Source organism: Anoplophora glabripennis, unplaced genomic scaffold (genome assembly GCF_000390285.2).
Source record: "Anoplophora glabripennis isolate ALB-LARVAE unplaced genomic scaffold, Agla_2.0 scaffold78, whole genome shotgun sequence".
Lineage (NCBI taxonomy): Eukaryota > Metazoa > Arthropoda > Insecta > Coleoptera > Cerambycidae > Anoplophora > Anoplophora glabripennis.
In genome coordinates this window covers 220,547-246,952 of record NW_019416286.1, presented here as the reverse complement: position 1 = coordinate 246,952, position 26,406 = coordinate 220,547, and the positions used below count along the sequence as shown (strand labels likewise).

Here is a 26,406-nt window from a genome sequence, read left to right as displayed (position 1 = left end):
ACAGTGTTGAAATTAATTCAGTTCGCGGACCTCCTCCTGTCCTGGCTGAGACTCGCCAGCTGAGATCCGCCACCGTCGGCTAAGGCCTGTTCTCCTGGTGACCACGCTTTTCTGGAGGATCTAACGGGCCCCTATCAACTGTGGTCGAGATTCAAATTACTCGAAATTAATATACATTTTATACAATTTTTTTTACTTATAAAACCCATCACATAGAGCTTAGAAGATGCAGTAAAAAAAACAGAGGCAATGGATAGTAGTAGTTTTAGTTATACTACCTGACTTAATCCATATCCAAAAAAAAAACAAGGAAAGAGTAACAACCAGACGTCACTAACTAAATTATTTTTAAAAAATTACGTTTTTAGTTAGTTATTGTAAGGAAACTGCACTTTACCAAGTTTGAAGTCTATATATTCTTTGGTTCTTGAGTAATTGATATAAGACTGTTTTTAATAGCCAATTTTCACTCTAACTAATTCAAAGCAAGTTTAAACATTTTCCAAAAATTTTCATGTGAAGGTAAATACTGTTTGACAACAAGATCAATTTATCTTGAAAAGCAACTTCAAAGACAAGTTATTAACTAGTAACTAATCATATATGAAACAACTACTCTGCGAACTAAAGCCTTTTTAACATACCCAGATTAATTTCAAAGAATATTTATGACCAACAAATTGTTGGAAAATTCTTTACACTTGAATTATAGAACTCTCGGCCTTTGGTCTCCCTTAGATGATGTAGGTTGTGCATAACGTAACACAGTATGTTAAAAATATATAGAAAATGTATACACAGCCTTCATGAATGATTACAAGCCACGTGACCAATAATTTTGTTTAGAACAGTCAATTTATTTCCTTCATGTTGTCAATTTTTTGGTAAAATTATTAAAACAATAAGATTAAGATTTCATTAAATCACAACTTATGTTTCACCGGCTGTGATTGGTGTAATTTTTCGCGAGATTCTATTCAACCAATCAGCGATCGCATTATCTCGAGCGTATTCGTAACAGTTTGTTACTGTTCATTATAAACGAATCATTAATAGATATAGATCAACAAGGACTACACGTAGAGGCATAAAAATACAATTTCTTCATATAAATTATTATTCCATCTACTTATTTGCGAATAGGTAGATACTTCATGCGTTATTAATTTGTTCCGTCCCAACTTGACTTTTCTTAAGAATCGCTAATGGGCCCAAATTAGAAACGGTGAGACATTTCCGATCGGCACTTCCACGAAATCGCCAACTGCACAAACACGTACGAAATAATAAAATAATTTCCTCTCGCTCCGCTATGGTATCCGCTGAAAACACAGCGGGGACTCGCGCGGAGCGTCTATATTGGTCGCTCCCACCTCAATGGTCTCTGTCAAATGGAAATGCCAACGTCGAGACCAGGCGACGTCGACAACCCGAGTCAACCCTATCGCTTATCGTACACGTTGCACAAATCAGTGGCGGCACTTGAAGTATTGGCGAAGGCGCCAAGTGAAAACGGTCATTCTTGGTAATTGAGTTTGAGATTTTTATAATTTTTCATCTTGATGAATAGCAGTCGGAGCAATTGGGAAGTCCTTTATAATTCAGTGTACTTGGCAGTTATACTGATTTAAAATGGACTCAATTTTTTCCTAATTACTCCCAATAATTTGTCTTTACTTTTTAACCAGAAATAGTTAGGTACTATGACAACATATCTTCAGCCAAAGTAGTTAAAATTAAAATTGGTAGCTCCATGTTACACTGTAAAAAAATTTCACTCAATTTCACTCAATGTTACTCAATAATTGAGTGAAATTTTCACTGTATTAGTATGAGTACAACTAAAATTTTATGAGTGAAACTATTGCAAGAGAAGTTAGCGAGTTTTGACTCTATTCTGAGTACGTATATAAAACCAATTAAGAGTTGACTTTTTTCCTAAATTTAACTATTATTGAACAATTTTTTACTCAGACTTGGTTTTTATTCTCTTTAAATTTTATTTTAAATATCATTGTATTAAAGTCATAAACTACTAAGGTACACAGATCTGTTTTAGAGACAATATTTTATGTCTCGATTAACATTGGTTAACTGATGGGAAGTATAGATTGTCAACCTACACTGTGACCCGTTTGAAACCGGGATACCCTCATAAAATTTTTATTTACAGGGCGACTTTGACCAACGAATTGTAGAGAGGCGAAAAGTCACATTATTGTGAATTTTTTTCGTCTGATGAAGCCAGCCATGGAATAAAACGTCCTCTTATTAAATGGCTGCCAAGATCACCCGACTTGACGCCACTCGACATTTTCCTTTGGGGTAACTTTAAGCAAAACGTTTTTAAGTCAAGACCTCAGTCGGTAGAAAAATTGCACGCTAGAATAACTGAAGCATGTGCAAATCTTTCAGATCAACTGAGAAAAGTAACCACGAATATAGGAAAAAGGTATGATAAGTGCCTTGAAATAAACGGCGGATTGGTGGAGGTAACAAGAATTTAATTAATAATTCTTCTCGTCTGAAACATCAATAATTTTGTTGAATATTGCTATGAATAAAAATAGTTATTGTCTTTTATTTTTGACGTTTTATTCCATGGCTTGCTTAGTGAAACGATTATTCTAGGGAAAATTGTATTTAAATGTAGTGATTTAATTACAATAATTAAAGACGATATATTAAGTCTCGATTAATATTTGGTTAAATAAACGGATAGTTAAATTGTTATCTATAATTAAGTATTTGTAACGTACATTATAGGTTATGGTAATCTATTCATCCGATCAATTCACCAATTCCTTTAATCGAGACCTAAAATACTGTCTCTAAAACAGATCTGTATTGAAACCACTGTGGCAGCTTAGTAATTTATGACTTTAATACAATGATATTTAAATTAAAATTTAAAGAGAATATAAGCCAAATCTGAGTAAAAAATTACTCAAGAATAGTTCAATTTGAATCATATTAGAGAAAAGTCAACTCTAAATTGGTTTTATATACTCAGAATAGAGTAAAAAGTCACTCAATTGATAGCAACTCGGATTTGAGTAAAACTCGCTCATTGCTGATGCAATAGTTTCACTAGGGTTGTGAAAATTTCACTCAATTTCAAATTACGTATTATCCGACTGTTCTAACGCAAATTTAAAAAATTTTGGGAAGCGTTCCCGGTTTTCCGCGATTTATCGATTTCGGCGCCCCCCGGGCACCCTCCGAGGTACGCCGCTGCCGGCAAACGCACCCTTTTCACATTCTCCAACCGACTAACCAACGCGGGCGAATCCCTACAAGCATTTATTTTATTATAGCCGGCGTAGGAGTTTCGCAACCATAGTCCGTCCGTACGGTGCGGCAAGCAGCAGGCGAGGACGAAACCGTCGGCTCTCTGATGCCCCTTCCCCGGCTCGCTATAGTTCATTTGCCCGAGGGTCCGTGACCGCCCGCCGCCCGACCTACTTCTCGCCGATGCAAGGCGCCTTCGTCGAGTCTCCCGCGTCGAGCTCCGTCACATCAGCGCATAGTGCACGTGTTTTCTACATGAAGTCGGCGCGTACTTTCGCTGTTGTGGTCTCTGAAACACTATTTTTCGTAAATGTGTAAGTGCGCTCACCTTGAACTAAAACCAACGGATAGTGACGGAATTCTGCTCGCCGCGACAACTAAAGTGCGTTTCGCAGAAATAAAACTTTCGCAGGACGTCTCATGGAACTGTTCTGTTTTTAACAGAAGAAAAAGTCACGTAAATATAATGAAGCCATTGTAGTAATACTCCTGGGCATTAATTTTCAACCTATGCTTTATTTCACCGTCATGTATCACTTGGTTTCTAATGTATTATATCATTGTCTGGCCTTTGATCGTATCTCATAAGATCATTGAAATTGATGAAACTGAAGACATTTTATTAATGACCACATTGATGGTAATAATATTAAATTTGCGTTATTGTATTAATCACCAGATAAATAAAGACATTAATGCAACTAACCTCAAGTTTTGATCACTATAATCACTACCATGCATTGTACAGATGATTGCATACATTCGCAAAATTACCTGCAATATCAACATAATCCCGTGCAAATTGTGGACACTTTTTCTAAATTCTTTCCTAGCGTTTTTCCATCGAAAATGCTCAGTATCCAAATGTATCATTAAATTATTATCAATCCTGCCCATTAACATACAACAGCTTACGGAATCTGATGTCCTTCTAGCAATCTACAAACTAAAAAACAAAATGACGTGTGGTGAAGATCAGAATCCTAGTTTTCTGGTAAAGGATTGCTCGAGAGTTTTATGCACTTCGCTTCTTACGTTATTCGTTATTTCGTTATTTATTAACTGGTGAATTTCCTGATAGGTGGAAACGTACATTACGTACAAGAGTGTGTCCAATTGTAAAAAGCGATAACCTTGCGAATGTAAGAAATTATCGTCCTATTGCCATATTGTCAATACAAAGGTAACATTGGTCTTTGAGATGTCTCTCTATAAACAAATATTAAATAACTTCAAGTAGTATATATCAACAAATCAGCATGTTTTTTTTTCCGAATCGTTCAACTTTATCTAATCTGGCCGAGTTTACCTAGTATACGGCAAACTATGTTGATGACAAAGGGCAAGTTGATATCATTTACACATACTTCTCAAAGGCCTTTGACAAGGTTAATTGCTACGTAAGTTGGAAAGGTATGGTTTCAGTGATAGCTTACTCCGCCTTTTCAATTCTTACCTATATCATTGACAGATGTATGTCTCTTATAATGGTTTCAAGTCGAATACTTTTAATGCGGCATCGGGAGTATCTCAAGGTTCTAATTTGGGGCCACTCCTTTTTATATTATTTGTAAATGACTTATCTCTAGCATTAAAGTCAAATCATCTTATGTTTGCCGACGACTTGAAATTGTTCTTGAATATACATACCATCTGCGGCTGATTGTTATTGCAAGACCTTGTGGATCATGTTTATAAAAAATGCAAAGTGCAAAAATCAGCCTCTCATATTTGATTATAGGTTTTGGTACATTCCAAATAAATCGTTGATTCAATAGATTCATCCTTTACTTTGGTCAATACATAAGGCACTGGGCTAAATAGATACTGGGAAGTTTGATATAGTGAACTGTACTGTTAACGATACGTAGTAGATCATCAAAGCAAGGCATGTTTTCATTGTGTAAAATTTTTACATTATTATAGTGCGCAACAATCACTATTAACAAATTAACTGATTGTTCCATCACTCCATCATCATGTCATTATATCCTCAGTACACTGTTTTAATAAAAAATGCATCATATTAATTATATTACATAAAATTCTACCTCTGGTTATTAATGTCAGGCTCAATACTTTGTTATGTGAATTTGAACCCAGTTGTAGTATATAGGTGGTAGTTTCACCAACAGTAAGCAGCAAAGGTGCTTGAAAGGATTCTTGTTAATTAATGTATATTCCATGCCTATCTAATCTACCTAATAGTACGATACTGATATGGCTGTTTATGTAAATAAAAGTTGTGACACCACTACAACGCAAACTGTTCAACCTTTCCACAATAAATGGGTAAATTTCTAGTAAATGGTAGAAACAATTAAGCACAACCTAGTTTGAAAACTTTACGTACGAATTAAATCATCATTCTATATAGTCAATTTTTTAAGAAACGCCTTTATTACTTACTGGGTAATTCGTTGTTTAATAGGAATATTTGGGAACGGTGAAGAGTTTACTTAAATTCTGTATATTTTGTGAGTCAGCAGACTTTCCTCGAAAGATTCGATATATTTGTTATCGATAACAGCTTCATATCTAAATTCCAACAACTGGTTTATGAACAAAATAAAAATTTGCTCCATTACATCTGCGTAGGCCACTTAGAAAATGAAATATAAGTTCAGTAGTTTAAACATCACTACATATTGGGATAAAATCATTTATAAAGTCATCAAATAATTCTCAGAATTCAGTACAATGTTCTCAGAGATGGAGAGAGATACTTTTTAGAACCATACTTCTAATTGGGAATTAGAGCCACCAGAGTACATTCCCGTATGATTTCAATGCACTCTAGATTAATTATACAAGAACTCTGTGCTGTCGTGTCATCATATACCTTCTTACAATGTTAGTTTAACTCTTTAATAAATTTAACTCCCAATTTGTTCTAATTTATATAAATATTTCCATACCCATCATAAGTTTAGTTAAATAATTCTTTCTACCTTTTTTTCCTTCATCATATTTACTACACCTCATAAAATATCACATTAGGTACCTACCAACCATAGCCAGTTCTTTCAGTCTTTGTCAAACTCTATATAACGCCACAATAACGAATAATATTAATGCAATACATTTGTGTTTATACTGAAAGACTTTGGTATTTGTTTAAATACACCTTTCAGCATTAATTTGACAATTATTTTTTCTTCTGTCACTAATACAGGCTCTGTACTCTACAAAAGTTACAATAAAACTAAAATCAATTGGTTTCTATAGGCGTGACTACGTACCTACGATTTGTTTTTGTCGTTTTGTAAAGAGCTCCAATTTACCCATATTTCAATTGGTTTAGTTTTTAATTTTTCAAGTAAACTTTATGAACCTAAACAAAACGTGTAAGCAAAGTATTATTGTAAAACAAATGAGCGCTATTATTAAGTTGTTTGTTTACTGGCCTTGACTAAATGTATATTTTACGTTCTCAAACAGTTTTTGGGTCACAGATTGCTTCTTTCAAGTTCAGGAGTCAAAATATTGTTGAATTTAGAAAAAAAATCAATTAACGTTGCCATCTTAATATTATGCATTCAAGTTTCCCTTTAAATATTGCAGGAACTGTTCGTGTTTTGTGTGGATTCACAAGTAAATTTTCCATACTTTACATCAAAACATAATATTGATGTTCAAACGGAAAATACTCAAGGATAAATTATTATTGTTTACTCTAATGTGAAATTGTAACATGCATATTTTTTTTATTCATGAATTTGACCCAGTGTTTCTTCTACTATCAAGATTAAAATGCTTAAAATAATAGTTCAACAAATTGATTTTGTCTTATGTACAGAAATTTATTATTACTAAAAATAATTTTTTTCTTGCAGCTTGAATAAGATGCAGATAATGGAGGATGTGAGAGAAGGCTGCAATGTCCAACCTTCTTCCCCGGGTCATGCAGAACAGCGCGCTGATGATGATTCCAAGAAGACAGAAACCCATTCCGAAAACGGATTTGAGGAACAGAATTCGAATACCAACCATGAAGAGAACAATGAGGACCAAAAGGAAGACACCAAGACCTCCGAAAATGAGGTAGACGCAGCAGAAAGCAATAAAACTGAATTCTCGGAAGCCAACAACGAGGAAAACTACAGCAATGACAGTGCCCCATCTGTCGAAGGCAACAAACGTAAATGCGACACTGAAGACTTTCCCATTAAAAGACTAAGAACGGAAATCCACCAGAATTTCGTGTCTCGTGATAAAATCCTGAACGAATTCATCGAAATGGCTGAATGCAACAATTTAGAGCAAATACATACTTTCAGTGAACAGTTATTAGCGGAAATAAAGACACTGAACGAACTAGCGAAGGAAAAAGAGAGAGAGTGGAACAACATCCTCCACCTGAAGAAGATCAAAGAGGAACTGTTGCTTCGAATGCAAAGAAAAAGACAAATCATGCTGATAAATGAAAAGTCTGATTATTCAGACCTACTTTCTGAATCTCAAAGTGACAATGCGGACGAACGTAGCAAGAGCGGATCGCCCCACAGTATCTTGAAATCCAATTTAACGAATCCCCAGAAATCCGCGTTGCGCATCCCCAGCGTCAGCTTGAACGGGGACAAGTCGAAGCATAGGACCATCTTGCCGAAGTTACCCCAAAATACCCTGGAATTAAACGGATCCTTGGACCTGAGGCAAGCGAAACAGCGACCTATCCTGGACGTCCAATCCATTATAGCCGATTACCGGCAAAGACACCCCGAGGCAGTGCCTCGAAGGGGACGGAGGATTAGAAACTCTCAAACTGACGGCTCGAATAAGTCTCCTAGTAACGTTCTCAATTTCGCCTCCATGACGCTCGGTTCGGGGTCTCAGGTGAGGCAGAATCTCCAGGGAGTTGACATGAATAGCGAGTTCGGGATGCTTTTAAGCTCCATGAATGGGGTAAGTAGTTACTAGATATTCTTTGTTTTAGACCCTTTTAAAATATGCTAATTTTTTAAATTTTTTGCACTATACAGGGTGTTTGAAAAAGTTGATACAAAATTTAAGGAGGTGAAAGATAGAGCCAAAAATAGTAAAAAAAAGTTGCTATAAAGATTGGTCCTCCGGAGCACCGTTACTGAAATATGACCCTCCAAAGGAGTCTTATCATTTGGATATTTTTTAAAATAACTTTCTTTCTGATTAAGATAATAGAATGAAAATTGTAGGTCATGATCATACCATAAGGGTCTTTAACTATCATAAGTTTCATCAAATTTGGTTAGTAGTTTTCTAACTACCCTTAACAAAAATTTATCGAATTTTTTTTATTCCTTTCAATTATCAAGCAAATATTATAGTTTAATTAATTTGACTTTTTTGAAGAAAAAATGTCCCTACTTTTTTTTCGAATTCTGCGTAGTTTGTGGTCAGATATAATTATTTTTTAAAGAATGTATGGCTCAGGACAGTAACTTTTTTAACATTTTCGAACTAATGATTGTCACTATAGCGTGCTATCGTTTAAATTCTTACATTTCTTTATCTTCTTAGTTGTGATCTTTGTGCTTGACTTTGCATTTCACTCGATTTTTTTACAACCACGAACCATCATGAGCTCTTCTTACACTCGCAGTAGGATTACGCTAAAAAAATCCTAAAATTACTTCATCTAAATCATGCCTAAATTCATGATATCTTGGATAGGGTTCCTGATTCCATCGTTCTTGCATGATTTTTTTCAAACAATTTTGCAGAAGGTTGTCTCCTATCAGGTAAACGTTGCCGATACTCTTTTTCAGCCGCTATACTATTTCCATTACAGAAACCATAAATAAAATGCATATCGGCATATTTACGGTTAGTCAAAGCATGATGGGTTCATGGTTGTAAAAAAATCGATTGAAATTCAAAGTCAAGCACAAAAATCACAACTAAGACACGTAAGAATTTAAATGATAGCACGCGAAAGTGACAATCATTAGTATCATTACAACGAAACTGTCACCATGAAAGATACCTACTATGTGAAAATGAAAATGAAAATGAAAAAAGTTACTATTCTGAGCCATACATTTTTTAAAAAGTATTATTTTTGACTAAACTACGCAGAATTCGAAAAGTATAGGAAGTAATTTATTAAAAATTAATATTATTTGCTTCATAATTCAAAGGAATAAAAAAAAACGAAAAATTTCTGTGAAGGGTAGTTAGAAAATTATACTTATTTATAACCGATTTTAATAAAACTTGTGATAGTTAAAGACCCTTATGGTATGATTATTACCTACAATTTTCATTCCATTATTTTAATCAGAAAGAAAGTTATTTTAAAAAATATCCAATTGATAAGACTCTTTTATATCTCAATTACGGTTCTCCGGCGGACCAATGTTTATAGGGACTTTTTTCCTAGTTTTGGCTTTACTTTCACCTCCTTAAATTTTGTACCAACTTTTCCAAACACCCTGTATATTGTACATGAAAATGTATACAATTTTCTGTTCGTTTTTTGCGATTTTGTTTAATTGTCTGTTTGCGATGGTATATGGATTTTGTACGAAACAGTACATTTAACGATTTTTGATTATTTTGAAACTATTTAGAGCTTATATTAATTTATATTTCGAATGCAACCAAATATAGGTAACTTTTTGGCATATATACAATTTGTCGTCTGAAGGGTACAGAATAATGTCATGTTATTAGATTTCAGATTAAAAAAAATTGCTGATGCTACTTTTTAAATATTGGTCCCTTGAAAGGTCATAGCAAGCTTAAAAGTTGCAGAGTTAAGGAAGTATCCGAATATACGCACATCCTTAGCATTAATTTAATACCTATATAACTTTATTTGTTTTTTTACTTATTATTGAATATGATGAATAAAACATTTTTTTTACTCTGTTCAATAAGATCTAATATTTCATATTTCTACTCCAAGACGTATATAACCATCTAAATATTAAATTTCAATAAACAACCTCAAATACGTGATTCATAAATAAACTGACCATAGACTTATTACCTTTACTAATAAATCTATGGAACTGACACAAGGCAGATACGTGTAAGGGACCCTAAAATATGTTTCTTGTTAAACGTTTTGATGGATTTAAACGACATTCAAATGGATTTTTCATTTATGGAGACTTTTAGAAAAAATCGAAAACAGTATCAAATGTTTCATAGAGAGGAATGCTACAGGGGGTTGACATATAAGAGTATTATTATAATATCTAAATTTTTAATTGCAGTTTTAATTGCAAATCATTAAATTTCGATAACTATCAATCTATATTCCAGGAAACATTATTGAATACTTGCAAATATCTTCATATAATCTTTAAAAACACAATTGCACCAAATACTCAATCAGTAGACTTAAATTCAGTTTTTATCCCGTAGTGGAATCTACTGGAGGAAAATGTCTCAACTCTTTGTCGTCTCCTAATCTTTAAATATGAAACTGTACCTCGCCTCCCAGTTTATCAATCGTCTGTCTCTTCTACACATTTTTTTTAATCACGAGGTTCATCAGAACTTATTAACATATTTGTATATTTACATTATTAATATTGACTAGTCAAATCCGTATTTTTCAGAGCCATGTTAAAAATAACTAATAAAAAACATAAACGACGCTGTAGAATATAAATTAGAACAAAACTTAGTTGTTATTTGCATATTGCCTACATGAAATAATAATAATAATATAATTTTATTAGATTTTTACTAAATGTCCAAAACGAGTAAAATAAACTGTTTGATTATGCACTAGATCTGAAGTAAAATATACGAGAAATGACACTCTAAACAAGAAATTAGTTCAAGCGGTTTATTTTAAGTACTTACTGAATATTGTTATTATTAGAAATGCTTACTTTGAAATAATAACTGTTAGTTAGCAGCAAACTTGTTGCAATTAATTATTTATACATAATTAAGAATTAAGAGAATTTGATTCTCTATCCAATATGAAGAAAAAATTAGCTGATATTTTTCAATTTTCATCACTTTAAACTTATAATATCTACTTTAAATTCTTACGTTAAATCTTATACAATAAGCATCTGCGTGTCGATTAGTTTCAGAGAAATTCTTCGAGTAGGTATATTATTTTTATTAACTGACCCCATTTTCATTCTGGTAATTGATTTGTTGGTTGGTTGATATAGTCTGAAATTAAAAATTATTATTAAACATGATACTTATATTTAAATAAGGATAGGAGTATTTTTCATGTTTATGGATTTGATGAAGAACTGTCAGAATTACGTTGACGAAAAAAAGTGCTTCAGATTTTTTTCAGTATTTGATGCTCTTATTATTTCAATAACTTTTATATTATATTCCAAAAAGAAAAATTGTATTTCAATCCAGGGTTAGGGATTAAATTTAGGCATATTTGATTTAATTTGGGCTGAACACCTTCCAAATAGACGTCGGAATTGCAAAATTGATTTACGATATTGTTTACGACGAGCTGAAAGAACTAGGTAGATGCAGATATAGGTACCTATAGTTGTTAAGAAAAAATTAACGACTTAATGATAGTTAACGTTTAAAAATACCTCATTTATTTTTAGTTCAAATGAAATATAATAAGAAGTAGTTTATAGAAACTTTGAGTAAAGCCATAATTATAATAAAAATTAAAACTTCCGGTCATTATATTTTGCCTACGAGTTTCTCTAGCACCTAGAATATAAAAGGTTCTTACCTATACCTAAAGTTTATTTAATCACATCAAATTAATTGATGCTAAATCTTGTTTAATTTATCGCTGAAAATTGTTTATTAGGTAAAGATAATAAAATAAACAAGTGAAAGTATACATGTCGCCCATCCACTAGATATGGACAAATGTTAAAGATGTAGCTAATACAACAGAAATATACTTAAATGTTGGCAGCTGAATGCTGTTAGTATATTGTCTAGTATAAATTGACAACTTTTAGGAACAAAATACTGTATCAATTTTCGTACATCACTTATTATTTTACATTTTTGATAGGTGTAATTCGTAGCTAAGCAATTGCGGTTATCTGTTAGGAATATCTCTTCTACTTGGTAGTCAAGATGCATTCAGCAAAAATCAAGTAATGTGTTCAGTAAAATAATTGAATTATAGGTATCTGAAGTTTTATATTGAAGGTTTCATGGAAAAAGGGGCATTATAACCAGAATACCAAATTTTGAAATATCTGTGTTAAAACATTTTTATAACCATAAAAAACTACATATTTCAGATCAACGTCTCTGTTGAAGGAGTTTTTTTGTTTAAGTAAGTCAATATCATGTTAATAAACATGTTTTCCTTCACTGAAAATTTAGAAACATCCTGAAAAAATTTTTTAGTTTTCTTCTTAAATTGAGGAGTCAATACACGCCCTTTACCCATGAAACCCCCGATATTTATATCAACAAATATAGATATCCTTTTGTTTGTGCTTTTCAGAATAGATCAGATTATTCCAAGGCATCAAACTCTGACTCATCAACAATGCAGGATACCACATCATTTAGAGACATGTTGCTGCAATTTGCAAAACTGTCGCAGAGTGAAAGGACTGAACTGATGCAAAATTTCAAACCACCACCTCCTTACCCAGAAGTAACCGTTCATCCTGTTCCCACGACAACGGCAGCTCCCACAAATTCGCTTCTTCATGGAATTTTAACGAAGGTTTGTAAAAAATGAGTCGCCTGTTATTCCAAGTAACGTTAATGGTTATTGCTGCTTACAAAAAAGATGATATTGATATGATATTACATCTTTTAGTAGATAGATTTATTACACGGCGTATTTCAGGGTTAATTGGTCATATTGAAGGTTTTTATTTAAGTAGTGAAAATATAAAGGAAAAATCAAAGTGAAGGAATGTTGAGAAACACATTTTTTTAAATACAGATAGAGATATTTAAAAATAATGTCATATCCCTACTAATTGTCCGTATATTTCCAAGAAAAAATATCTCTTCCATTTTATTCATTAAACGATTTAGGGTTATGTATTTTTTTATTTGTATTAGCATTTTTAAGCATTTCAATATACCTATACCAATCTAAAATAATAAATTTAGACCTGCTTTTATTCCAAGAAAAGTCCTACATTTTTTTCTAGAAGTACTATTTTTGAATACATAGTGAGTCCAAAAAGAAAATCATTGACATAGAAATTTTGCAAGTTGTTAGCTGCAGCAACTCTACTAATAATTTTTCAACCCTTTCTTGATTACATTGTACTTTTAAAAAGAATTGAAGATGCTTGGAGCTTGTTGCAATTGCGACGAATTTCCGATCGACGCGTTTACATACTCAACTGTTTTTTGCCTTAATAAAATGAATCATTAGCACCAGTTTCTTTACTCTATATAAGAATGCCTACCGTCTCTATTTTCGTGGGATGTCCCGATTTTTAGAAATCCCCGCTAATCGCAAGATTATCGAATTATCGGCAACATGTTTGTTTCTGCAGTAGATTTCTGATACTTTGGAAACTGTTTTTATTACGCAAGCGCGGTGGTGCTAACGGTTTTGGATTTTGCTCTGCAACAACAAACTGTTGTTTAATTTGAGTTTGACATTTCCAATCCGAGGTCCAAATATCTCAATTGGCTCTGGTTTTCGAGATATCCTAACCTAAAAGTACCAAAATCGCGATTTTTTTTACTGAAATTAAAATTTAAATGTGACCAACTATTTAAAACACCTTGTATAAGCATATCTTCATTTTTAAGAAATGAAAGTTGCAAATGAATAAATGAATATGTTTGATTTTAGAGCCCTTCTAAACAGAATACCAAGACCTCATTTAGCCCTACATTAGCTCGTCTGTTGACAGCTCCAGAAAGGGCAGTCAGTAGCAATCCGACAACATCAACACCGACCATGTCAAGTAGTACCACGATTCATCCATCTAATATGTCAATTTCAGAGATACTCTCTACAAGTAAGGTAAGTGGGGTAAATAAAACTTACTGGTTTTCAAAAAACTTACAGTCCTTTTAATTAACATGTAATTATTTAACTATTAGTTTCGGACTTTACATTATATGCACCATATTCAGGCCACTTTTAATAAATATAAATAATGGATTATTCGAATATTAATTTACAAACAAGAAAAACACGTAACAAATACACTGAACAATGCACTAAACAAGACAAATAAATATTGAATTAACTTTAGAAAAAAATTAAAGTTTGCATTTATTTTCAGGCAAGAAATGAAATTACTATCACCCCAGTAGGAACACAATATGAAACAACCCCATCTAAAGCAAGATCAACGGTTAGTAACATAATGCTTTTATTAAAAAAAAAATGATGGACATTGATTAAGATGAGCGTATCTGCAGTACAAAATCCACGAATATTAATGTAACCAAAAAAGTTTAATCTTAGAACCTTAGTAAAATTTAAAAAACCATGATACACTATTAGAAACTAGAATATTCAACTTGGGAGTTGCATTTTTTATATTGCCAAAGAAATTGTCACCATATAATTTAGCACACATTTAAAATATAAAACAAGGAAAATTAATATAATCCTCATACCTTCAATCATTCACTTATGCATCAATCAAACAATCAACTGTTTTATATAAATAGAAAAATGTCATGACAAAAGAGTTGCCATTACCCATTAAACCATAAATAGTTGACCTGTTTCTAATTGTTTCTCTTTGCAGAAAACACTTTCATGAGAATAGCTCTTTTATTTAGGATCTATAAAAAGTTGTGCCACTATAGTTCTGACACTATACAATCATAGTCCCTTTACAGTCTCTAAGAAAATTTAAAACGCATTGAATTTTCAGGAGGAAGAGGAAGCAGAGGATAGCGCAGATCGCCTGGTGATTGATGAAAGTAATGAAGCTGCAGAGGCCAGAAGAGCGGCAGATAATAATTCAGACGGTGGTGATGAAGTACCTCCTTGTCAAGGATGCAACCAGAAACCTGCTCAGTTTGTCTGTGCGGGATGTGGAAACCAGTGGTACTGCAGTCGAGACTGTCAGGTAATATCCCCTTTCATGATTGTTTAATTATCACTGAATTATCGCCTCACGGCGAGTGGTGTGGTGATTTGCTTTTCAATAACCTTCCCTTTAAATATGAGATTTTGCCACCATTGCCCGGCCCGTTTCCCGTTTTTGCTTGCGTTTTACTTAAGGCCTTCGTTTTTTTGGGTTTCCCCCGGTTTTTGAAGTTTCTTAAAAAAGGTTTAAAAAATTTAGTTTTCACGATGAGGAAATTTGAAGAAATTAACGTTTTTCTAAAGGTCAAAGGTAGCCTCTGTATAAATATGACCTTCACTCAAACTTACACCCAATATAAGAAGAATCAATATTAACCAAATAATAAAAAAATAATAGTTAAAATTATAAATAAAATTAAAATTAGGGGTTTCTATTTAAAAATTTCTAGTTTTCCACATTTTCTTTTAACTTCACATTCGATAATTTTTTTAGCACCCAGTATAAAAACTGGAAAATTTTCTTGTCAAATTCGATAAATTTGGTCTTCCTCTACAAAATGTCCACAAAAAAATAAACCTATGTTTCCGGGAAAACTAAATTTTGTTGACAGTCTGCATCTGTCAATTTTTGCTTAAAAATCAAAATATCTCGGAAACGGTCAATCTTAAGTATGGAGTGTGCTATACTTAGTTTTCAACTTAAAAATAGATGCTCTTTCCCAAAAAGCAATAACATACAGGGTGTTCGTTTTAAAATGAGAAAGTTATTATACCTTGAAAATATTTTAGCTTGATAGGCCCCACGGTCCGTATCACACCATTACAGTTTCAAAAAAATCCGTCAAGCGGTTTCCCAGATATCCATCGATGGTGTTCGTGGTGGGACATCCTGTATAGTATGTTTCTTTATCGATAATAACACCCATTTTTTTACAGGTCGCCGCCTGGGATGAACATTCTGAAGTGTGCTCGGGTTAACAATTCTTCTAACAAAAATTGTTTTCATAGAAACAATTTTCAAGTAAATAGTGATCAAAAATATAAAGTACCTACATAACAATAAATGTCTATTCTAAATGAGATACACCAAACAGAATCAGGTACCTGCATTAAAAGTTTGGTTGATGCATCAAGTACATTAAAATTAACATTCCTCCTCCGAAACAAAGCTCCCATGCTTCTCAAATTACAGTAGTCAATAATTTTGCAATTTTCCATTGCTGTATTTATTGCATCAATATTGCTTTTAAATAATCAATATTAAGCTACTGATTTTTAGTACCAAAGAAAGCCAAAGCTAGATTAGATTATAACAATTTTTTCTAATTTTAAACGTAAAAAGAGTTGAACAAAAAATTGGCATATATTAAAATTTGAATGTTTAGTGATAATGTACCTAAATATTTTTTATTTTTGTTAGTTATAAATGAGAATGTGTTAGTAAAAGGGCCAATGTAAATATATTATGCCTATATATTATAACTATATTTATGAGGCATATTTTTTATATATTAATCTAGCTAGATGTTTGAGTTTATGGATTATTATACCTGAAGCTATAGATTTGAAAGTTTTTGAGTGAATGATATGATTACAAGCAAAAAATATCAGTCAGTTTCAGAATATAATATAATAAAACTTGCCTTCTATTAGTTACATACATATTTTATATTTCACTGTGTTTGTATGTGTGTAGTCTCTAATTTATTTAGCAATAAGGTTTCCCTATTTATAAAAATGTAATTATGCTAGTCATTTTTTATTACCATTACCACATATTACATAATTTGTAACACTTTTTTTAAATGTTGTGTAAGTGCCATTGACCATTTTGAGGGTTATGTGTAAATATATTTTTTTTGTAAGCTGCAATGGATTATTTAAAAAATATGTAAGATACAATTCTGTGATACCCAGTTAAGGATCAACGATACTTAAATAAAACCAGTATCTTTCATAATGAGGAATTTTTTGTTTGTATTTTTCTTAAATACCTCCCTGTCTACTCAACCCAGTTGAATGTAGAATACAAAAATTAATTGGTACGGGTGAAGGCAAATTAATAACAGAAGCTAAAAGATGTTCGAAAAAATACTGTATAGGCAAAATGATTTAAAAAAAACAGTGCAAGCGATATTGAAAGAAATGTCTGTCAAATGTCAGAAATTGTGAAATATTTTCCACATAATTTATTAAAAACTTGAAAACGGCAATTTAAATATATAGGGTGTTTTTAAATGAAGTAGCAAAAATGGTACCGGTGAATGTAAAGCCAAAAATAAGAGGATTGCAGCAAAAATACCTTATATGAAAGTTGTACCCCTGAGGCGATATACCCTCTTAAAGGAGGGGATTGAAATTCACATTTTAATTTTTTTCTTTAACATGAGGAATGCTAGAGACATGAAACTTAGTATGAGCATCCCACTAATAAAGAGACAACTTTTCAATATTTACTCGATCATTGGAGTATTTTATAAAGCAGTGAAACAGTCAACTTCATTGCATTATTTTCTTAGAAATTTTTTATATGAAGCAAATTATTTATTTAAAAATTTTTTTTGGGAAGACTGATTTATTGCGCAACTTTTTTACCTTTTATAATCTTCGATAAAACCGATAGTTTTCTAGTAAGAAAATCAGATGCGTTATCGTTCACTAAAGGGGTGATTGCGAAAATTTCGCGAAGCCTTCTTTCTACCGAGGCCAATGTTTGTCTATGAGGAATCGGTCAGTTTGGATATCTTCGGTGGTATAATCTTACTGCAGCATTACTATTTTTTCTGGACTCGAAAAAGACTTGGAGCATGTCGACAAACTCGTCATTGGTATAAATATTATTTGCCATAATTATTCTGATAATAAATTAATCAATTGGTACTAATTATTGGTTGACAGAAAGTGTCAATTTATTAATATGATAAATAACAATTTATTTGTTATGACATCCGCCTACTTTATTTTTACAAATTTTCGCCATTAGTGAACGATGACGCATCTAATTTTTTTAATAGAAAACTATCGGTTTTATCGAAAAATTACAAGAGATAAAAAAGTTGCGCAATAAATCAGTCTTCCTAATATATATTTTTAAATAAATAATTTGTTTCATATAAAAAATTTCTAATAAAATATTGCAATGGGGTTGACTGTTTCACTCCTTTATAAAATACGCCAATGATCGAACAAATATCGAAAAGTTGTCTCTTTATTAGTAGGATGCTTATATCAAGTTTCGTGTCTCTAGCATTCCTCATGTTAAAGAAAAAAATTAAAATGTGAATTTCAATCCTCTCCTTTAAGAGGGTATATCGCCTCAGGGGTACAACTTTCATATAAGGTATTTTTACTTCAATCCTCTTTTATTTTTGGCTCTACATTCACTGGTACCATTTTTGCTACTTCATTTAAAAACACCCTGTATATTTAATAAATAAAAATTATTCCTTGGTTCAATCCGCCATTTGCACTTCGTGATGTCATTCATTCATTTGTGTTCATCCAACATGAGGCAGATGTTCTAAAAGCTACATGAAGTACAAGTAGTTATACAGTGTCTTCCGTAGTATTGTGTTATTTCTCAAAAACTAGATTCGACCGCACAAAAATAACTTCAGATTCGCGTTTAGCACCCTCGAAAATAAGGGTAGAGTAGGAATATTTTTGCGACGCTTTGGGCAGGTTATTCTATAGTAAAATAATTACCAATTAGTGCTATCTTGAATGGCATATTATTACTCATCCCATTATTTTATTATTTTTGTAATTTTACATTTAATATTATTGGTATGTTATCTCTGCTTGTTCTTTTTCCTACAATAACCTAATTACGAAAGTTAAATTTGGATTATCTATGATTGTTCAGTGATTACTGATCATAAAAATTTTCTGCTACGTAAAATGGCTAATAAAATGATACCGTTCAGATACAATAATCAATTAGCGATTCAGTATGCTGAACAAGGCCAATATGACGCTCATCATTATCATATCAATAAGTTTTTGACGTTTGTCCTCTCTACAAACCTTTACAGAACTTATAAGTCGTCTCAAAAGTCAACCATGGTCCAAAATATAAAGGAAAAGCAAATAGACCATAATCGTGCTATGCTCAGCTGTTACCAAAGAACTCCAATAAAATAATTATTCCTAATGCCCGCCGCTACCTCTACAGTTTATGCCGTTGAATTATAGAGGGCGCGATTATCAAAACTCTCACATCGTATTATATGTACTATTGGTTATTTTATTACCATCGATTTTATAATAAGATTCGGCATCGCAGGGATTGCTTGTTATGGTCATGGCATTAGATATACAGGTGAAGAGGATCCGTCTAATTGTTGACACAGTCCATAGATTTAGGGAAAGTTATGCCATCTGCGGCCAGGTGGCAGCACTCTCAATGCCGTTAAATCTAAGACAGCTTGCTTTAAAAAAGAGGCAAATTGTTGTTTAAACTGTTACAATAGATAATAAGAGTATTATATAACAAATAATAATGATAAATGCGTAATTTGTTAGATCTAAGGGAATCGATCACGATGCAATCTAGAGATCCTGACAGTCTACAAACATACGCCAAACATCTCTGCATACGCCTCTGCTGTCTTCGCTAACAAATATCCCACTAAACATTTTTCAGTTTCTGACATGTTCCAGAAACGTTTCCATTTTTCTTGAAACGTTTCATAAAAAATCCATGCAACATTCTGGTAACCCAATAGAAACCGAAGATGTCCTCCCCAAAATACGTTTCCAATGAAACGTTTCAAAAAATTGGTTTCAGTAACATTCTTTTGATGTTCCATTTATGCACTCGATATTTTTACTTTACGTTTCAGTATATTTTCAGAAATGTTTGACTAACATAATAATTTTTATACCATATTGTTCTCATAATGCTCTCAACTGTAGATAATTTCCATTTCAGAAGCGTTTTTGAAACAGTATAAACAATGTGAGTAATTTTTTAAATATTTCTAATACTCTTTTGTAATATTTTTATTTGTATTGTGAATTACTTACTTCGTAATCCAGACAATTTTTTCTGATTTCTCAAAAAATTTAACGGAAAAATGTTATTGTATATTAAAAAAAATAACTGTTCTCCTAGTTTGGGGATGCAGCAACTTTTATCAAGAATTTTTTTTTTCTTTTTGAGAAGCCACTGAAAAAGTTTCTAATATGGATTACGGATTCTGCCATTCATCGTACAAATAAAAATGTCACAAAACAATATCAGAAGCATTTTAAAAAAGCTACACATCATTTTATATTGTTCAAATACGCTTCTGAAATGGAAATTTTCTAATGTTGAGACCATCATGAATATGGTAACAATGACGAAATGATAATTAAAAAAATTAGTTATGATAATGAATCTTGAAATGGTAGGTACATGAAAAACAAATAACATTACTGAAAAATAATATAAAGTTACAATTTCTTCTACGCATAGTCAATATTACATCTAACCTTTTTATAATAAATTTTACAGTAGAAATAAATAAGATACAAAAGGATATCTTGAAAAAATAAATATTTGTAGGTATACTCAAACTCTTTTATTTAAGCATTCCTATACACGTACACAAATATAAACATATGTACAAAATATAAAATAAATGACATATATTTCACTTGGTTCTTCCGTATTTCAAATAGTTCCATGTTCCATTTTTTTTTAGTTTTTGTCCTTTTGTCTTTAATAGGTATTAGGTAGTGGGTATAATAACTATGTTTAGGTAGATGTGACGCAAAATTCGAAATCTCTACACATATCGTTTTAAACATTTTGCATCAATATTCACTATTTTATATGCACCTTACAATAACCACAACTGCACACACTATAAATTATCACATAAAATAGCATCAGAGTAACGATCATGGAGACTATTCTCCCTGGTAACGATGAAGAACAACGAAGCCAGGCAAACGGGTAAAGGCAAACCGCAAACCTAACCTAACACCTAACATAATACGAATTGAAAACGGCACACGAGAAATAAATAAATTCGGGCTGTTACGCGCGGTCTGCGCAAGTCACGAACATACATTTTTTCTAGACTTGTGTTATAAATATGCTACCACAATTTTTTTTCTGTTTATGTCTGGTTGTACATATAACAAACGCAAATGAACTAACGCTTGCTATAATGATGGGGCTTGAGAGTAAAATTTAAGTAATGCCGAATGGAAGTTCCATAAGATAAACAAAAGCAAAGGGTTGTTTGTTTGTCGTTGTTACGTTTCCGAGATCGAAAGGGAATGTTTCGAGTAATGTTTCAAACTCTCTTCAATTGGAATGTTTCGGCTATGTTTCACTAAGTAAGTTTTCAAGTGCTACATTTCTGTAATGAAACAGCAACGTTTCTAGTTATTGTTTCAAATGTGTAGTAAATCAGCTCATTTGCAACGTTTCATTTACGTTTCGTGTTTAGTGGGATCGTTTACCTATAATCAAATAATAATCAAAAACTTCCGCATTTACAAAACAAATTTAGCCCATACCACTGTAGGATATATGGCTATTACCAGTAGCGTCGCCAAGGGAGGGCAGGGCAGAGCAACTGCCCCCCTAGAAATTCGAAAAAAAGTACAAAAATTTTCTTAAATCAAGAAAATATTGGAAATTTTTATTAAAATATTTTATTTAGTTAAACTTTCATCTTGAAAATAATGAATGAATAATGAAAAGTACAAAAATTTTCTTAAATCAAGAAAATATTGGAAATTTTTATTAAAATATTTTATTTAGTTAAACTTTCATTTTGAAAATTAAAACACTATAACACTATATTAAAACAAACAATGGTAGTAAATTAATTTAAATAGTTATTTGTTTGGGAAAAAGTTTTCAAAATATTAAATTTTATGTTAAGAAGTACCTAATATGCTTCCGTATTTTAAAAATGTTGCTCTTGAATTTTAAATAAAAAATAAAAAAATATATAAGTATATCTATCGGAATCAGAATATACAGGGTGTTTCTTAAGTAGAGATCAAAATTAATTATGTTATTATTTTAAGTAACGTAATGAGTATCGTAAAAATGCACTTGATCAAATAAATCAATTTTGTTGTTAATCGGTTTGGAATACAAAAAAGTGTAAGGAAACAAAAAGTGGAGATGTATTATCTATGATGGATTATATGATGACCTCTTTTATTTGTAATATTATACAGGGTGATACATTTTGTTTTTGGCAAATAATGATCGACCCACACCTCCGCCACTGGTAAGTTTCTATAGCTGGTAACTTTTTTGTTTCATACCTACTGTCATACTAAATATGAACACCGAATTTGGTTAAATTATCTCAAGCAGTTTAGAAATTAAAAATTAAAAACTGATTTTTTTTATTTTTGACAAGCTGTAACTGGACAATGGCTGTCCTAAAACCCCACATTTGTATTACAAAAAAGAATACGCCCCTGGATTTTTGACCTCTACTTAAGGAATACCCTGTAGGTGTAAGGCACCAATTTTAAGGGGGAAGAGTATTATATAACAAATAATAATGATAATTGCGTAATTTGTTAGATCTAAGGGAATCGATCACGATGCAATCTAGAGATCCTGACGGTCTACGCTGTCTGCTGCCTTCGCTGACAAATATCGTTTACCTATAATCAAATAATAATCAAAAACCTCCGCCTTTACAAAACAAACTTAGCCCATACCGCTGTAGGATATATGGTTATTACCAGTAGCGTCGCCAAGGGGGGGCAGGGGAGAGCAACTGGCCCCCAAGAAATTCGAAAAGTACAAAAATTTTCTTAAATCAAGAAAATATTGAAAATTTTTATTAAAATATTTTATTTAGTTAAACTTTCATTTTGAAAATTAAAACACTAAGTATATTAAAACAAACATTGATAGTAAATTAGTTTAAATAGTTATTTGTTTGAGAAAAAAATTTTCAAAATATTAAATTTTATGTTAAGAAATACCTAATATGCTTCCGTATTTTAAAAATTTTGCTCTTGAATTTTAAATAAAAAAGAAAAATATATATATCGGAATCGGAATAAAAGTTTAACAGTGCAACTAACTATACAGGGTGTTTCTTAAGTAGAGATCAAAATTAATTATGTTATTATTTTAAGGAACGTAATGAGTATCGTAAAAATTCACTTGATCAAATAAATTAATTTTGTTGTTAATCGGTTTGGAATACAAAAAAGTGTGAGGAAACAAAAAGTGAAGATGTATTATCTATGATGGATTATATGATGACCTCTTTTATTTGTAATATTATACAGGGTGAAACATTTTGTTTTTGGCAAATAATTATCGACCCACACCTCCGGCACTGGTAAGTTTCTATAGCTGGTAACTTTTTTGTTTCATACCTACTGTCATACTAAATATGAACACCGAATTTGGTTAAATTATCTCAAGCAGTTTAGAAATTAAAAATTAAAAACTGATTTTTTTTATTTTTGACAAGCTGTAACTGGACAATAGCTGTCCTAAAACCCCACATTTGTATTACAAAAAAGAATACGCCCCTGGATTTTTGACCTCTACTTAAGGAATACCCTGTAGGTGTAAGGCACCAATTTTAAGGGGGAAGCAAAACATTTTTAATTTTGTAGGTTTGCCCATAGATTTAAGAAATGTATATATTTCTTAGTTATACCTATTTATAAATTTTTCTTGTATTAAAAAGATTTTATTAAAAGTATTTCTACAAAAACTTAAATTATTGTACCAATTTGTAACCACAATTTATATTTCTTTCATCCTCTCTTTTATTTTGCAGATAAACATTTTTTATTATGTTAGATGACTTAGGTAAATTTATTCCACCAGTAACGTAGATAGATAAATAAAATAAATAAAAAAAGTAATGGCAGATACACCTGATTGTATTATTATTTACTGATTGCATTTTAGTGAAACATTTGAAATCATTAAAAAATACATATTTTATTTTTACTAAGAAACCTGCATACTGGCATATAAATACTTGTCAATAATGTATACCTACTTACTTATAAAGGAAATATACCAAATTCTAAACTATAGCTATAATTAGGTACTTACAAAAACAATTACAAAATTATTTAGAGTAACTAGCATTTATTTATCACATTCCAGGTATAATATTTATTTTTTTTGCATTAACTAAAGCTGATTTTTTACAAATTAGGCTTATTTTTGGATAGAGACGCAAACAGTTCTTATTATTTTCTTTTTGCTATTTTTATTTATATAAAACTAATTCAAACATTACTTTGTTTTGCATTTCGCATCTCTTATAAGTGACATCCTAAATTTTGTTCACACATTGGGTATAAAGAGAACAGCAATACCAATGCTTGTGTATCAAATATGTTGCGTATGAACTGAGCCTTACGTAGGTGTATGACTAAATTGGAAGTTCTCCGTTTCTTCTGAAAATTAAAAAAATAATAATTTTAATAAATATCAATGCATTAAATCGAGATAAGTAGATATAAGATATTTCAATATGAACATTGGAGTATTTTATACATTTATATTACACTTATGGAAATACAATGTTATAGAGAAATTGTAATTAAATTTGTCCGTCTTTAATTGAACTGAAGTATGCTTATAGCTGTTTTACATTGACAATTTATTGATCAATTAATTCATGAAGTCGCTTCATCAAGAAATTGGACAAGTGTAATGCACCAAATCTGCTGTCAAATAACTTAATGAATTTAATGAATCAAGTTCTTGACGAATTAGAGCATGTTCTAATTTTCGTCAATTTCTTCGTGAAGTTCAGAAGTACCAACCCAACAGATTTCCAGCCTCAGATCAGTAATGAGGTTATGTTATTGGAATATGTAAATAATAGTGTGGCGTCGTGCTAGTTTTACATTGTTTTTACTGATTTGTTACTTACAAAAACTAATATTTATATAATATGTGTCAGAACGGTACCGCTGTTGTATCACTACAACTATCAGTGGAAAGGTGACATTTTTGAAAATTATTTGCTTCTTTGATTCATTGGTAGAACTGATTCATACATCAAAAAACTTGACAAAGTCTGTAGCAATGTAAAACCACACTGTTTTACCAATAAATTCGTGAATTCATGAAGAACTTCGTCAATTTATTCATGAATAAATTGTCAATGTAAAACAGCTATTAGGAAATTTTTATAACGACCAACATATGTTTATATGAGACTGAAAGAAAATCACTAAAGGTATGTGTAATACGACAATTAGGCACATAACTTGACTTCGAAAATTGGAGCCGAGAGGAAGGAGTCATATTTTTTGCAGATGTGCCTCTGTCTCTCTCAAATTGACTCCAATAAAAAAGTCACATGTCCTGTGAAATACAGTGTGTGTGTTTTCACAATATGCCACTACATATACATATTTAGATATTCCAAAACAGTTTGCCTTCTCCTACTAGCATTGATATCTCCAACCAATAATCCGCAATAAAAGCTGGCACCTGAGAATTTTGTGTAATAACAAAGCCAATTGTTTTCACTTAAAAAAAAGCTGCGACTGTTATAAAATAAATAGGTTCGTGGGTAGTACCGCGAGACGGGTAATAAAGTACGTGGGTTCACGCTCACATACTAAGTTGGTGTGCTTCGACGGACTTTTAATCGTAGGTATGTGCATTAATTCATCCAGGCTATAACTGCTCGGATGTGTTTAAGATGAATGAGTGCGTCTAAATTTAATTTAACAAATAGAAATTAAGTGAAATATGGTCCGATGTCTTCCTACTTTTTTTTTACAGATATCAAAATAAAAATAATTGCATGTCAGGTAGGTTTGAAGGCTAACTGTATTATAAATTCAGTTGTTTCATGGTTAGGCCAATGAAGCAAAGATCTAAAATCACTTGTTTTCGACATACAGGGGTTGAAATTAAAATGAATGTCCCATTTTAGTAGATAGGTATTCAAACACATCGGAAGAAGGTTGACGTAAGTATATAGTTATAAAATTAAGGCTAAATATCAACAATTTAAAATAGGCTTGTCACAGTATAACTATATGAATTTTTTGTTCAAAATATTTGTAATTTTGAATACAGTTTATCCATCAAATCAATCGAGGTAAAAATCGGAATTACAGGAGGATTTTTTTAAATTTTGATAGTTGCACTGCATTTAGAACTGTATTTGGAACAAAAATTCCCCATGAGAATAGTTTCAAATATACAC

General features: G+C 31.6%; 1 protein-coding gene across 3 annotated transcripts in view; it reads left to right on the top strand.

The window, feature by feature from the left end:
- The window catches only part of LOC108907960, a 43,365-nt gene extending 26,084 nt beyond the window's left edge, over positions 1 to 17,281 (top strand). For all 3 annotated transcript variants that reach the window (XM_023457433.1, XM_023457432.1, XM_018711841.1), the window contains exons 2-7: positions 7,128 to 8,196; positions 12,698 to 12,925; positions 14,024 to 14,197; positions 14,463 to 14,534; positions 15,066 to 15,263; positions 16,160 to 17,281. In XM_023457433.1, coding sequence (XP_023313201.1) covers positions 7,128 to 8,196; positions 12,698 to 12,925; positions 14,024 to 14,197; positions 14,463 to 14,534; positions 15,066 to 15,263; positions 16,160 to 16,201 — 1,783 coding nt within the window. In that variant the 3' untranslated portion in view covers positions 16,202 to 17,281. The remainder of the gene's footprint in view (positions 1 to 7,127; positions 8,197 to 12,697; positions 12,926 to 14,023; positions 14,198 to 14,462; positions 14,535 to 15,065; positions 15,264 to 16,159) is intronic.
- The last annotated feature ends 9,125 nt before the right edge of the window (positions 17,282 to 26,406 follow it).